This window comes from Dermacentor andersoni, chromosome 1, assembly GCF_023375885.2.
Source record: "Dermacentor andersoni chromosome 1, qqDerAnde1_hic_scaffold, whole genome shotgun sequence".
In the NCBI taxonomy this organism is placed as follows: Eukaryota; Metazoa; Arthropoda; class Arachnida; order Ixodida; family Ixodidae; genus Dermacentor; species Dermacentor andersoni.
The window spans coordinates 264,738,860-264,755,212 of record NC_092814.1 but is presented as its reverse complement, the minus strand read 5'-3'; the positions used below and the strand labels follow the sequence as shown (position 1 = coordinate 264,755,212).

Below are 16,353 nucleotides of genomic sequence, written 5' to 3'. Positions count from 1 at the left end.
CATGCCCATTAGGAGAGGCAATACGCAGCGTGGCATGTGTTATAATAGGCACCAACTTCCACTGGCACTGAGCTGAGAGGGACAGCCCACTTCCTCAGCCATGGAGAAATTAGGAGGGAGCATCAATTGACAATTTTGAAGCCTACTCCTAAATGTTGCAAAAGTCTATGAGCCCTCATTACATTATAGACAAGCAGCAACTTTCAGCTGCCTCACATGATGGCTTTTGGTTGTGCAATAAGCTAATCTGCCATAGATGTGCTAAAAGCTCTTCCTGTGTTTCATGGCCCTGCATAGTAAGTAGTGAGCCAAACCACTTTTTAAAGCATGTGATATATATTTGTTTACTTTTTCCACAGTGTTGTGTGCTGTTATCTTAAGTGTTTTTGGGCTTCGTAAGAGAACTGTTCTCCGTTTGGATGCCACTCTAGCACCTCGCCTGATATGGCTCTAATTGCTTCCATTGGGAATTCAGGCCGTTTGTACAGGAAACATCCCAGTTCCTGGCACCTTTTGAAGTCTCATTGGGCCGTGCTTCATCCCCACATGAGGGCAATCCCCACTGGAATCCATTTGCTGAGCCTGTGTCTACCTCTGCAGTGGATCCTATAGATCCTGAAGACCACTTCTTTGGCCAGGAGTTTGATAAGATACGCCGAGGCTCGCAGAGCAGTGAGTCTGACCTCCATTCTGTTTCTCTAGACGCATATCATAGTGCAGGAATAGTAGCAAACCTAAAACTATTGGCACTATTATGGCAATGCAACCTCTGCTTAGACTTGCATTAGATATACAATACATGATGTGGGTCACAGTTTTCACCCCCCATTGCCACGTAAATTTGTTGTGCAGAAAAATATGGGTTGCATCACTGCTGAAGCACGTTTGCAATGCCGAAAAGCAGTTCAAACTGGAAGAAAGTTCTGTTTTTGTGCGGTGTGCTTTCTATAACTTTGCAGGGACAATAAACCTGCAGAACTCAAGAAAGGCATGCGCTGTTTCTTTCTCTAGGCATATCCAACGTGAAGAGTCGTGAGAGTCTAGTCATGAGCAGTGGCGACTTAGTGGATCCATTTGGGGCTGCACCTTTCAGCCGTTCAGGTGAGGAATCTTGCTTTTTATTGACAGGTCACTTACACTGCTTCTTTTTCAAGTTTGTGGAATAGTTGCATGTTCATAATGCTGTTCTTGTTAGTTGCCTTATGATTTGCAAATGTGTGGACTCCGTGGTGTTTTTTCTTTCCTCCTTTTCTTTCAGTTTTGTTAGTTTTAATATTTTGTTCATTCATTTACCATAACCACTGCCTTTTCTAAAGACAGCTAAAGCACTGGATGAAATGTGGCTGTATATTGACAGCACTGCATGTTCTGTTGTTTTCTAGAGCTACTGGAATTAACAGGTTAGCACTTGGGCATTCATCAACCTAGTTGATATGACTGAGTTGCCACAAAGCAAGAACACCTTTTTTCACAAGGCGCATACATTATAGCCAGGTGTGCAGTCACACATTGGATAGCATTGGCACAGTAGCATGCTCTGCACGTTATCACATTTGCTTTCCTCTAACATTTTAGAACGTTTATTTTGCAAAGTCCTTGTGCTTGAAACGGTCATGTGGCTTGCGAGTGCACGTGCTACACTGTAACGATTGATTTTCTACTAGCGGTGTAGCTAACCGTGCCTCCAGCAGTGACATTGACATAAATGGCGTATACGCCACTGGTGGTGTCGGGCAGTCTATGCTGACAAGTGGGATAGTCTCACGAACTTGCTGAACTCGATGCGTTGGATCAGCAGCTGACAATTTACCGGGATAGTGCGTTTTGGCTGCATTTGCTGTGGCCGATAGAGTGCTCTCTGCTGCGATGTCACTGTGCTGCGTTACAGGATTTCAGTCTCTCAATACTGGTTACAGGCTTGTTGCTGGGTCAGCATGACGTGACCGGATGTCGTTGGCGTGCATAAACCGGACTTGTTCGTGCACTTTCGCAACATACGTCGTAGCACTCGCAATCTGATGCCCAACACCTTGATCCCACGAGGGACATTCACCGCGCACAGTTTTCACAAGCACTTGATCGCCAACGTAAAGCAAGCGCTCACTCCTGCGACACCTGTGTTGCTGTTCCTTGAGTTCCTGCTGCTTGGTGTGCATTGCTCTTGAAAAGTTTGGTTTCAACAATGCAAGTTTTGTGCATGGTTGTCGCTTGAGAAAAAGTTCAGATGGTGTCTTTCCAGTCACGCAACTGGGTGTATTGCAGTATGCCATCAAAAAACTGTCAGTATATTCCTGGAATGAATAACGCACACCTGACAATTTGATTTCTAACACTTGCCTTATCAGAGCACATTTCACAGTCTGCCTGGTTCATTCGCCTGTGCCGTTGGGCGCTACGAAGTCTGCAAACTCGGCTGCAGTAAATTGCAGCTCATTATTGCTTACCAGTATTTCCGGGAAACTGTAAGCTGCAAAAGCACTTCGAAGCTTTTCAATTGTCTTTGCAGTAGAAGTGGACAACACTGACCATACCTCAACCCACTGGGAAAATGTGTCAACAAGAACAAGAAACACGTTTGCACTCGTTTGAGCAAAGTCTACATACACACGTGACCCGCATCTAGTAGAATAACTCCATGGATGAAGTGGTACAGGTGGGGCTGCACATTGCGCTACCTGGCACATTTTGAATTTTTTTTTACGTACTCTTCTATGGCTTGGTCAATTCCAGGCCACCACACAAGTGTGGGCCAGCTTCTTCATGTGACTTGCCCCAGGATGTTCACTGTGTAACAGATCGAGCACATGATACCTCGGCACTTCAGGGATAGCAACCTAGACTCCGCATGTCATGAAGCCCTGCTCCGGTGACAATCTTGGCGTACGTAATACGCCTTGAGTTCTGAGCAGCAACTAGGCCAACCAGCGAGTGTAAAGTCACCTGCACGACTTAGTGTCAGGCATCTTTTGGACACTTCAGCAATTTCGACGGCTCTCAGTGGAAGAGATTGAAGTACTGACAAGCATTTCGGCCGATTCTTCTTATGCCAGCACTACTTGAGGCAATCTGCACAAGGCATCAGCCACATCCATGTTCTTTCCCTTACGATACTTACGTAAGAGGAAGCTTTAGTTTGGGCCCAGCTCCGATGCCGCCTATTCAAATACATGTAAAATGCAGAAACTCTATTCTGAGATAACTGCTGGGCTGATTTTCATGAAATTTGTTGCATTTGCGAGAGAAAGTTACGATCTAGAGACCCTTGGAAGCGCAGTTTCGATTTAGGGCCTGAATTTTTCAAAGGGACTGACAACCGATAGCCTGCCTCGCAAATTGTGAAAGCCACCCATCTTTCTGCTTTCACAGGAATGAGTGTAAGTGTGCTTAACCACCTAACTTTTGACCTTTTCAACCACTATTGAAAATGAAAAGCTGGTGTAATAAGTTTGCGTTGTTGTGCAGACATTTCTTATATTTGTACTGCCTTTTTCCCCGAGTGCATGCCTACATCATGGCTGGCTGGCCCCCCGTCATTGTCGTTCTGTCGATAAACGAGCCAAGCCAACTCATCGAAAACGAAGGCGGAGGCAGCACCACTTTTCTGCTCACTATAAACGAAAGCTTATCTGCACATTGTAAGTTAGGAAAAACTTGTAATAAGAAGTGTACTGCATTTTAATACTAATTTAATAATAAAAAGACCAGGAATCTCATACACTAATAGCAGGTCACGTGGTGGACTTATTCAGTTTCATGTTTTTGCCACGTGGGGTGCTGAAGGTCATTTTTCGCGACTTATAGTGACGAATTAAAAATATAAATCCATGTTTCATGAAAAAAACATGGCTCGTTTTAGCCACTATGATAGGGAATCATTCCATCAGCAGGATTGATCGATTCATGTTCTGAGCGGTTGTCTGTCCCTTTAAAAGAAATTTCCAAAAATTGGTAAGGTTGAAAAAAAAAATAAAGCACAAGGTTTACAAATTCAAAGCTCTGCACCTAGAACAGATACAGTGAAACCTCGATATAACGGAGTAGGTAAAATCGGCAATTTGCTTCGTTATATCGAAATTTCATTGCATTGAAATTCGACCTTTTATGCAAATAAGTACAGTCGCCGATAGATTTTTCTTGCACGGAAAGGGGCCGCAGAATATTCCAAATTATTAGGCAATCAAAAAAAGCAAAGTTGAATGAGAAAACAATTAATTTTGATGAATTTGGGAGTCGGCGACAAATGATATTGTTTCATGCCATGTCGACGATATCTTCACATGGGCAGTATGAAGAAGCCAGCCATGCTTTCGTGTGCACTCCTCCTCTGCTGCTGATAACGTCGGCCGCACTGGGACCACGCTATCATGAAAAGCGCCGGCAGCGAATGCATTGTCTGCCTCTGGCTCCACCGGGTCCCCGAAACTAGAGATTACGCAACCTTCTTTACTAAATGCGCTGGAAGACAGCCTACATGATACCACTGTCTTGGCACGCCCACTCCTTGCACACGTGGCAGGTTATGTCTAAAGCAGCTTGCACTGCTGGGTATGCCCTCAGCCACGTTTACAGTCATGTGCAGCCACGGCCAAAACCGGCACCAGACATCGCCACGACGTGCACCAACATAACACCCCTCTTCTCCCCGCCGCTCGCGCACACTTGATTACATTACCGCAAGCTCGCTCCCCTCCCCCTCTTTCCCTTCGCGTTGTGAGGTGACACTTGTTCGTGAAGCCACCATCTTTCTTCGTCACCCTCGCACAGCTTCACTCGCACTTTAAGCACAAAGTGCACAGGGCGGGATAGCATCTTCACACTTGGACTTTATATGGAACATGATGCGGCTTCAGTGCGGTGGTCGCTCTTGAGAGGTGCGTTTGCAAGCAGCAGCTTGTAATCCAATCATTTGACCAACTACGTCCGCGGAAGTTTTCATTTATTGTCTCGGCATTCTTTTCCTGCGGAAGTGAAATTTTGTTGTATTGAAATCGCCTACAAACATACCTCGTTATATTGAGGCTCTAATTACAGTACGAGCTCGTTAAGTCGAACCGCAAGGGGAAGCTGCTTCAGTTTGAATTAACGAAAGTTCTAACTAACGAAAGTGAAGGAGAACAACAGTACACTGCGATTTGGAAGCAGTAGGGCATGTCAGAAATTTGGCGTGTCAGAAAGTGATGGCGTGTGCCCCGCGGCACACGCCATCTTCAAGTCGCAGCTCTGGGTCTGACTGTGCCACACCACCAATGTCCACCGAAATGAACGTTAGCCTAAGCTTAACACCATCACAAAGAATCGCGACGGCCGGTACCTCCTAAGCTGAAAACAGACGTGCACAACCAATGAAGACTGCCGAGACAAAGACGCTGAACATGTGAAGGTGGCGAAGACCTGGATTCTTTGGTTCTTGATTGCAAGCGCCGCTGCGACGCACTTGATTCGCTGTGTTTTGGTGCTTGCCGCGCCATCTGCCGCATAACATTTACACAATATTTGCAAAGTCTCTGAGATTCGCAACAGGCAAGAAGTCTTGGAGGTCACATAAAACGGAGAGGAGGCCGCCGCTGCTGCCTTCTGGCCGACCCTGCGTCGGTTAGATTTTTCCAGATTTTGCCTTCTCTCACCATTCTCTCCATTCCGGAGGCGATGCAGCCTTGTGTGTAGGCAGTAGGCGCGTTTCTCTGGCCGTGTGGCAATTTTCAGCTGGCAGAGTTTATTAATTGTGTTAGCAAGAGAGAGTGAAAGAATACATACTGTGGAGATAGGCTTGCACAAGGCTCACCAAATGAGCAACAGTCTGGAAAAAGGCACTGTGCGCTCCTACATTCTGCAGCACACAATAGGGTGCTTCGGCTGGTTTTGTAAAGTCTTTGATAGAGTGCAGAGAAGACTACAACCGAAGGTACATCACAGTATATCAGTTGCGACTTACTGGCAAAGGCCAGTCAAGTACAAGCAACTGCTGTGTTAGGTTAACCAGGTAGCGGTCCATCGAGCTTGAGAAATCATGGAAGCAAAAGTCCCATGTCCAACATGTAGAGGGCCTGCCATGGCGGGAAAGCACTCAGCTGAAGGGTGAAAGGGTCCCTGGAGGGCGATCACAAGGAGACCAATTAGAGCGCTTCCCATTGGCATATGCTTGCACATGTGACTAAACTCTGGGAGGGAGGAAGCATTGTTTACACAGGAAAGTAGCTGCGGCACTCTAGCTCTGTTCCCACCCTGGCACCTTGTTCCCACCGGGGCAATGAATCCTGGGAGGAACTGGCTATAGTGAGGGTGCCCTTCACTATAGCCATAACATTGTAGTGACGCGAGAACAGCAGCCAGTGCAGAGCCTATGTAATGGTAAACCTTTCCATCTGGTTTCACGGTGCCTCAGAAAAGTGTTAGGCTTGTGATTGTGGGGTCCTGGGTTTGAATCTCGTCATGACAGTTTAATATACTTCTTTTTTTTTTTTAACGTTGCTGCATTGTTATTTTTTTTCGTTTGACTTCTGCCATACTTGTTCTTTTATCCTGTGCTTCACCACTGCGCCTGACACCGAGGGCTCCTGCCAAGGGGAGCGAAGCAAGCCGTTGTGTGGCTCAGTAGGAGGGTGGTAGGGACCTTGGGCAGATGCCGCTTTAGTGGCTACAGACCAATGATCAGGGACGTGTTGCTACATTGTTACTGTGCGTCCCAGTGAGACGGGCCCAACCACTCACTAGCAAAACTCTGTGCACATAACATGCAATGAAATAAAAAGAGGCTCCCTCACTTTAGCAACAACACAGTGAGGGGCCCGTCATAATAGTCTATACACTATTATGACGGGCCCCCTCATAGTCGCGAATGCCTTTCTGGAAATTGAGCTTGGCAAATGGCCATCATCATGTGCAAGCTGAGTATGAGATACGGGAGGGCACCTCGATCCCCGCAGTACAAAATAAAAAAGGAAAGCATGCAAAAAACACTTAATAGAAGCATAATTTTGAAGTGACCAACTTATGTGTACTGCTGTGGCATGGGCAAGTGGCATCCTGTGCTGGGTAACTGAAAATATGGCACCAAATCCAATAGAAAATTTCAAATGAGGGGTGAACAACAAAACTACGTGCAAAAAATGCACAAAGGAATGTTAGAGCAAAGGGGAAGCACTGATGAGGGAAGTGAATGGAGACAGCTGTTTGCTACAGGGTTAAAAAATCAGTGTCTCATTCTAGACACATTTCATTTTCTACAGAAAAGAGGGACCTCTTCTGCAAAAAGATTTCATGGCCAAGCAGAAGAAGCAAGGTGGCCATCACATGATAGTGTCCCCAGAGTAGAGACTTTCTACCGGATAATGGGGAAGACGCTGGCACTAGAGCTGACTACAGCTGAACAATTCAGCCATCTGGGGAAAGTAGAGTTCCTTTATGCAACTATGTGCAGCTGTTTGTTAAAGTTGCTGATGCATTACGTTTGCTCTTCTGTACAGCTCTGCTGCATTGTAGTTGCATTTTATTTTGGTGTAAAGGAACACGAGAAAAAACACAAAGGATAGTGGGTGGTGAGTGTGTTCAGACTTAGCCAATTGTCCAGAAGTGTTAGTGTTCAGCTTTCAAAGGAGACTGAGATATACAAGTTTCAGTGATATGCTGGAGATGTTAGAAAAAGGACGCTGAAATTTAAGCTCACTCACCTGACATTTAAACTCTTTACTGCAGGTAAACCAGGGCGGGCAAGGAACTCCTCTGGAAAGACAGCACTGAATATTTTGTCTACTACTCCATCCCAGGCTGGAGGTAATCCCTGGTGCTAATTTCTTCCACCACCACCACCACCACCACCACCACCATTGTTACTGCTGTCACTGCTGCAACTACCGCTACCATCTCTTAGCATGGGTGCTATTGCTTTGGTTGTTGGCAGTCACATTTGTAGTTGCTTGCATTGGCACAAGAAATAGTGGTAAAATATCTCAAGGCAATATAGTTTTGAAAATTAATGTTAAATGAATTGGTAAGCAGAGTAGAGTACAAGCCATTCAACCTAGGATTAGCTTTAGTGCAGTTTAGTAGGTGTCAACTTAGTCAGATGTTGGTGTTCAGTTACGAGATATGAAGTTATTATCGTTTGTTTTATTTTTATTTTTTCTTAATTACTGTTCAGATAAGGCAATTGCCATTTTAAGCTGCCATGCAGTTTTTTGCTTCCTTCTGTGTTTTTCGGCAGTTATAGGGTTATCAAAGCTCGGTGTATTGTGTGATGTGAATGTGCTCTGTTAACTGTGCGCTTCCTTCTCAAATGGTGTATGGCTTGTACAGTGAAAAGAACTTGTAAAGATAAAGGGCCCAGGTCAGTTGTCACTGTGTGTTGCCCTTTCAGTACCTGCACTATAAGGTGAAGAAGCAGTGGTGCCAGTTTGCAAAATGGAACCCAAATTTCACGAAGAGAAGTGTTTAATAAGTCAAACTGGCAAAAAGAGTGCTCATACAACTGTCGTTTTCTAAATGCACATAGGAGCAAAAGCACTAGCAACAAGGTATAAATGCAGAAAGGATGCTACTGGCATGCAGTCGTGACAAATGCTTTTAGTCATGTGCCATGGTCTCTGGTTGGCATAACAGTAAGGCTGTTACAAGTTGGGGCAATTTGTTTGCTGATCGGGGGGAAAATTCAGTTTTTTAGATTACTCGGTACCCTCAAAACCCCGAGTGAGTGTGAGACATCCTTTAGCTGGGTATGCTTGCTTAAAACAATATATATTGTGGTGTTCTCCTCCCGTACTCTTGGGACAAAGGAACGACAACACAGTATTGCAAACAATCACAAGGGCATTTATTGCACCTTTCATAGATCAATGCCTGCTAGCCGAGTTGCTATCCCCAAAACATGCCGATGGGCACGCAACAAATCTAGAAGTCCGACTCACCGCGACCGGATAGCGAGCGAATAAGTTCGCCCCATGCTGGATCCCAACGCCTGGTCGTTCGCGCGTACGGTCACGCCAACGGTGGCGCGTTCGAAGGCGGCCACGCGAGACGGTCTCGCAGAAGCATGGGTCGGCGCACGCACGGCACGGCACGTCCGTACTGCTTGCTGACCCGACCCCCAAAGAGAAAGCGCCTTCTCTTTCAGCGCCCAAGTAACCCCGCCTGTCGGCGGCGTTAGCAGCGCAACACTCGCGCCATCTCTCGTACTGCGCCTCAACCACTCCGACCGCCGCGGGCGCCAGGCCACGCGAGCCGTGCGGGAAAACCAACACATCAGGGGATGCGGGAGAGTCTCGCATCTCCACAATATATATATATATATATATATATATATATACATACACACACAGTCGAATCCGATTATGTTGAACCTGGATATGACAAATTATTGTGTATAAGGAACAGCTGTAAAATCCCCTTGAAAATTTTTTAGTAAAATTATTCCATATATCGAATTATATATAGAACTTCTTTGTGATCCCCTGTTCGACTGTGTGTATGTGTGTGTATGTGTGTTTTAGACAGTCGAGCCCACTTATGTGAACATCATAATCACGTAGGATGCATTCTTTATAGCTGACCATTCGTAATAAGTGGTAATGCAAGAATAAGCTAACAATATAGCAAAAGCATATTGTTTTTCAAAGTAACCGATAAATTTGCTTTGCTTCTTCAATGTCGACCAAACAATCATGGTTTCCAGATTGCTCAAAGGAGACATCTGATCATCACTGAGAGCTTCCCTGCACACCAGCTGTTTCAGCGGCACAATGTGCTTGACCGTGGTTGATCCGCTTACAGGTTGTTGTATTGGTTCCGTGGTTTCCTCACTTTTTCATCCAATTCATTGCTGACAAAGCCTTGCACTTCACAGACGATGCCCTCGTTCGTGCATTACTCCGTGGCATCAGTTTTATCAACCACATCAATGAAGTCATCCCAACCGACATCAGCAGCACTCGACTGCGCTTTAACTCCGTGCTGCCATAAACCTGCAGGTGATTTGTAATTGCTTCAAAGTTACACAGTTCCAGACTCTCTGGCCCCACAGAAATCTAGCCATGCAAAAACAGTTTTTGATTCAGTGCATAGTAGCTTCCATCGAAGGAGCATGCTGAACAGTGGGCACGCAAGCACTGTGGCCCCTTCTCGGGAGACTGAATGCTACTTTGGCGTTCACGCTAAAGAAGTGCAGTGCCATGGCCTGTTCATCCTATGGGAGACTCATTGCCACACTGTGTGAAAATTGTGAACATTGTGCTAGTATCTTTGTTCACAATAACCGAACATTCTGCTTAACTGTGATTGGTATAAGCGGGCTCGACTGTACTTCTTTTACATGTCACACCACATGTCACAGCAGGCACGTGTTTACCAGGGATCTCAACTCGCAGCAGGCATGGTGCTGCATGTAATGTACAATTTTGGTCAAAAAACTTGAACCCGCTGTGAACGGCCGCGAAGCGGCTGCGCTCCGCTATCGCGGCGCTGCCGCCGCCGGCGCGCGCCGCTACTCGCTTGCGCTGTGGATAAGGAGCGCGAGGGAAGCATGCCTCTTACTCTCAAGCATGCTTTGATAACAGGGCTCGTGAAAGCTAGTGCAACGTTCGTTCTACCAGCTGCGAGGTCGTCTTGCGGCCGCCGTGGTACGGCGCTTCGTGCGAGTAAATGCAGTGGCCTGGGCGAAACTGCCCGGCTTCCATGCAGCGCATTATAGTATAAAAATTTTCCTAATCATCGAAATTACCTATCACAACTTCATCCTACACATTCAAAGGCGAGAGCCTTTGCAATATGCTTTTAGATAAATATTTGAAATGTGTTTCTGAGTGCGATAAAAACAAAAGATAAAACATAAGCTAACATCTGTTGGTGTTGCCTAGCGTTGTTCCAGGTTTTATTGTAATACAGTGGAATCTCGTTGATATGAATCTCACGGGGTCACGAAAAATATTCGTATTAGCCGAAATTCTTATCATCGAAACAATTAAAACTAGCTAAATTAAAGAGTCAGAGGTGAACTCACTCAGGCACGCGTACGGAAAAAGCATTTATTTCTTGAAGAAAAAGTCTCTAATACCCGTGTCACACGGGCGTTTAGAAGGCCTTCCAACCGATAGTCAGTTGACTCAAAGGTCAAGTGGCCACTACAGCAAAGAAATAAAAGGACAGCAAAAGAAAGGAGAACCTACTATGTCATTTCCTCCACACTTTTCTCCTAGTGCGCGGAGGGGGTAGGGCCTCTCCTCAGTTTCCTTCCTCCATGGTGCCAACTGTGGCCTCTCCTCCGCGCAGCGGCGCAACCTCCTCCCCTCCTTAGCAACCGGCGTGCCAGTGGGGGGCGCAGCTGTGCATAACAACCGTGACATCACACAGTAGCGGTAGAACGAACGCGCGCGTCGGTGGTGGCAGCTGCACCGCCGCTCCTTCGCCACACGTCTCGTTGCAGTCGAGTGAGTGAGACACGTGGCTCCGAAGCGACCCAGTGTTCCGCGCCAAGCGGTTCGGGGATGTGGCAGCGGACGCCGGATTCCCCCAACACGAAACGCCAGAAGAACAAGGAGCGAATTCGCATGTGACGACTTAACATGTCACCAGATGCGAAAGCAAGGGAAGCAGAACGGAAACGCCAACAGCGACTGATTAGATCGCCGGATACCAAAGGCAGGGAAGCAGAACGAAAGCGGCAGCAGCGACAGGCGATATCGCCGAACAGCAAAGCCACGGAAGTGGAGCACAGACGGCAGCAGCGTCTTGCTTTCGCCAAGCACACTTTAGAATTTCCAAATTGTCTTCAGTAATTTTCGTAACAACCGTTCTCTAGCACGTTGCAAAGTAATGGGGCTCGGCGGGGACCACAGGAAAATTCGTATAATCCGGAAATTCGTATTAGCCGTGATCGTATCATCGAGATTCCACTGTATGTGGGCAATTCAATCATCATTCTTTTAGAAAAGACCAGAAGCAGTAATTTCGACTACTAAGGCTCTCTTCGGAAAGGGCCTGTAACTACCGTTACAATATTTCAAACACGTTGACCGCACTTCTCCATTTATGGGACGACGAAACGAGTGCATTTGGCATTGAAGTTCTTTAATTACACGCACAGTGAGATTATGAAAACTTTTCGGGGCTAGAAGACGTTTGCCCTGCCTGAGTAGCCGATAGAGTTAGACCCATTCCCTCGGCATTTTGGAAAGTTCCCACTACCCCGCCTTTGTTGATATCTTCGTGCACACTGCCTCATTGTCGTTAGGGCCCACTTTCATTCACACATAAGGCCAGTGTAAGTTCATCCCGTTTGCAGTGGGCATCGCGCGTTGGAATCGCGTAAAGTAGACCAGGGCCACGAGATTATAGGATTCTCGCATAGTGAAGGCGTCACACCGGCGGTGCTATTGCGTCACGGATTCACTGGAAGAAGTATTTTTGATATAGTTTACTGAGGTATCGTTTGTCTCTACTAGAAAGGACTTCACAGGCAGTTTTAAAAAATGGGTTATACGTAGCATCCTTTAACCAGAGACCTTGGCTAGTTTACAGTCAAGCACATGGGCAAGCTGCAATTGTTCGGGGCAACCACAGACCAAGCCACACACAATGCCTTGAAAGCATGCTCCCCCCTGTGATTTCGTCGAGAGATGCAGGTGCCACCCTGAAGCTTATACTTTCTTGATTAATTTGCTACTTGTGACATTTGTGATTACAAATACGAGATGCAACTGTGGCACGTTATTTAATATATCATTAAGCTGCTGCAGTCAGATCTTAGCTACGATCCTCGCAAAGTGCCCGTGTTCGAACATGCACAGGACTACTCGTAGCGTTGTTCCTTTAATTTGGTCCCAGGAAAGAGCAACTGATGATTACGATACTCGGAATTGTGAAATTTGAGTGTATCACGTTTGACAGCGGTCGCCAGAGACCCCCGCGTGCTCATCCAACATACGCTACAAATGGCATGCTAGCCGGTCGGGTGGCTTCCACTTCACCACCATCGCGCTCAAAGCACTAGCTTTTTACAAGCGCTGTTATCAAACGACGTATGAGAGTAAGAGACATGCTTCCCTCGCCCTCTTTATCCTAGACGTAAGCGAGCAGCGGCGCACGCCGACGATGGCAGCGCCGCGATAGCGGAACGCAGCTGCTCTGCGGCCGTTCACAGCGGGGTTCAAGTTTTTCGACCAAGACTGTACGTGGTCCTTATAGTAGCACTAGCCATGGGAGAGGTGGAGGTGTGAGTTGTTTAAAGCTTCAACAATTTTAACAGAAGCATAAGGAGTACTTGAAAATGCCACTTAAGCTTTGCATAGACCACATGTTTGGTTCTCGTGATATGTACAGACATCCGCTTACTTTGAAGTTGATATTTATTGTTGCCTCTCTTATGTAAATCCCTTGAAAGTCTAGAAGGAAGTTCCCTTAATTCACTGATTTTTATAGTTTACATGCTGCACCACGCCTTTATTATACAGGCTTTGGATCACCATTTTTGTTACACCGGCACTAGTCATTTGTGAGACATGGAGACTTGATTTAGAAAAGTTTGAAATATACCCACCGTAGTGGCTTAGCAGCTGTGGTGTTGCACTGCTAAGCACAGGGTCGCGGATCAAAACCTGGCCATGGCGGCCGCATTTCGATGGAGGCGAAATGCAAAAATGCTCGTGTCCCATGCATTGGGGGACGTTAAAGATCCCATGGTGATTAAAATTAATTTGGAGTCCCCCACTACAGCGTGCCTCATAATCAAATCATGGTTTTGGCATGTAAAACCCCATAATTTTATAGAAAAGTTGTAAATATACCTGGTTGCTCTGCAGCTGCGCTGCATAGGCATTTTGGCCTAGCATTGCAACTCAGTGTCAAACTTTGGCGTAAACTACTATTATTATACCAGTAACACTTCTTACATGCCAATTAAATTATCTTCATGCCCACAATCATTTTTTTCTAGTGCCCTCTTTGTTACAGTGACCAGTGCTAGTAAAAGGTGCTGCATGCATCGAGCACCCACCAGAACACATTGTGCTACAGCATGTTGATGTTAATGGCATGCCAAGCATTGAAAATGCACTGCTGTGTACCATGGTTACATACCTATATAATGTACTATGCAGGGACATTTACATTTGTGAAGAAGGAAGCACCTGAATATAGTACTTTTCTTTCAAGGTCCAAGGCTAACATTGATAGCTTACCTTTTCCAGGCAATTGTTCAGTCAGGCAATGAGCAGAGTTCATTCCTTAAAATTGCTTTTGGAACCACTGGTGTCTCAGCACGCAGGTGTATAATCACGTTGCAGTTCTTACCTTTTGCATATTGCAGGTAAAACATGGAAGAAATAATTAAACAAAACATAGTGCACTGAAAACGACTGAATAGGGTGTTTTGGGATGCAGTAACAGCTTTCCCATTGGAAGTCGGGCCCTTAATAAAAATATTAAGCTTGTTTAGTTAGTGTCTTCTAATTTATTAGCCAGATAATACACACAAGTAATCCTGGTAGAGGAAGAGTACTGCTGGCCGATCACAGTTGGTTCTATAACCGCATGTTCTCAGTCTTTGCCATTTTAAGGGTGATGCGGCACATCGTGAGAAATGGCCAAAAGAAAAGATTTTTTGAAAATCACATATTCAGTTTCTAAACGAGAAGAAAGGGGGTTAACCGAGGGGACCGATTTTTATTAGTCATGTCATAAGAAGCCAACAAACACTGACACCAAGGACAACATGGGGGAAATTACTTGTGTTTAATAAATGAAATAAACGATAAATTAATGGAAATGAAAGTGGATGAAAAAACAACTTGCCGCAGGTGGGGAACGATGCGAAGGTTGTGGGATCGTTACCCACCTGCGGCAAGTTGTTTTTTCATCCACTATGTTGTTTTGCCTTGGTCTTGATAGGTTGTTTGCGAGTGCATGAGTGCTCGCATGTGCACTGCTTTATGTCATTCATGCACACTTGCGCCGGATGCTCTTGTTCAATCACGAGGTGGTGGGGCACTAAATTGCTGCAGTGTGGTGCATGACCACTTCATCTGTGTAAGCTTTGTGGCAGGCTCAGTGTGACAAGTCAAGTGCTTGAGATGACTAGCTGACGGGGAAGTGGTTGTTCATAAATCTTGCACAAACTTCTGCTTCGCCTACATCAATTATCTCTGCTGAAGGGCACCTTGAGTGTTCGTCATACTTTATAAGATATTGTGATAGTCTTGAATTTTCATTTTGACAAAAATGCTTGCTTCAGCAGTTGATGGGTCTTTGCCAGCCTCTTTTTCACAGGAAAAAAAAAATCTTCACACACATCAATCAATCCAACTTTATTCTGCATGAGACAGATGTCCAGAACACAGGGTAAAAGCTAGAAAATTTGATTTAACCCTTTGACGGTCAATGACGTAAACATACGGCGCCGCGAACAAGTCCGTAAATGGTCGATGCCGTATATTTACGGCGCTGTCTGTGCGTTTAAAAAGCACGCCAATTTCCTAACTTTTTCTTTTCTGTGGTGCTGCCACTATATGGGGATACAGGGAATTTTTTTCGCGCGCCTCCCACTCTCAGTTTTCGTTGCATGGTTTGTTTTAGCGTTAGTTTGCTCCCACACGTCTGTATACTACCGCTCGCGCATTGGCGTGCGCGCGCGGGCGGGCGGCAGTTTGGATTTTGTTTCACAGGCAGTTTCGGCTTTTTGCACTTGCAAAACTGATGGCTATCTCGTTCCCAATCACTCAAAGGGCAACCGCTTGTTTCTCGCTCGTTTAGTGCTCACAGGGGTGTGCATAGGAAGGATGCCGCTGTGCATGCGTTTCCGTTTCTTGTCTTTTTTTTTTAAGGCTCGCGAAAACTAATTGCCCTAGCTGGTTGGCGATATGATGAAGATTACCGGAAGTTTGTCACACATGTTGCTTTTTTTGATGGGCGCACAACCAAACAGGTTTCTTGAATGCGTGCAGCTACGCAGTTCAATTATGCTGTGGACGTACGTATTAGTGTAAGAGCAGGAACATTTGAGGCTTGCGAAATATTCTCATATGCGGATTTTCAAAGCCTTGAACTATGTGCATAAAGAGGCATAAAACTTTTAATTCTGATAAGTTTATTTTTTTTATTGTTGTTATTCATGAATGAAGAATGCATATATACCAATGCAAATTTTTTTTCTCACTTTACGGTCACCCTAGAAAAATTACGGTAATTTTTTTTTCGAAATAAGTTCCTAAGAAGAATCGGAATCTGCAATAAAAAAATCGACCCTGGGCGGTCGCATATGGCGAAAAAAATCGACCCTCAAAGGGTTAAGGGGAACTTGTACCTCATATTCATTGTTCTTTCATCCCACTTGTTTTGACCAACATGAAAGAGCATCAACATACCTATACTAAA

General features: G+C 45.6%; 1 protein-coding gene across 6 annotated transcripts in view; it reads left to right on the top strand.

Moving 5' to 3' along the window:
• The window catches only part of Nak (Numb-associated kinase), a 122,110-nt gene that overhangs the window by 84,077 nt on the left and 21,680 nt on the right, over positions 1-16,353 (top strand). For all 6 annotated transcript variants that reach the window (XM_050196334.3, XM_050196333.3, XM_050196332.3 and 3 more), the window contains 3 exons: positions 476-672; positions 1,012-1,101; positions 7,693-7,770. In XM_050196334.3, the coding sequence (XP_050052291.1) occupies positions 476-672; positions 1,012-1,101; positions 7,693-7,770 (365 nt within the window). The remainder of the gene's footprint in view (positions 1-475; positions 673-1,011; positions 1,102-7,692; positions 7,771-16,353) is intronic.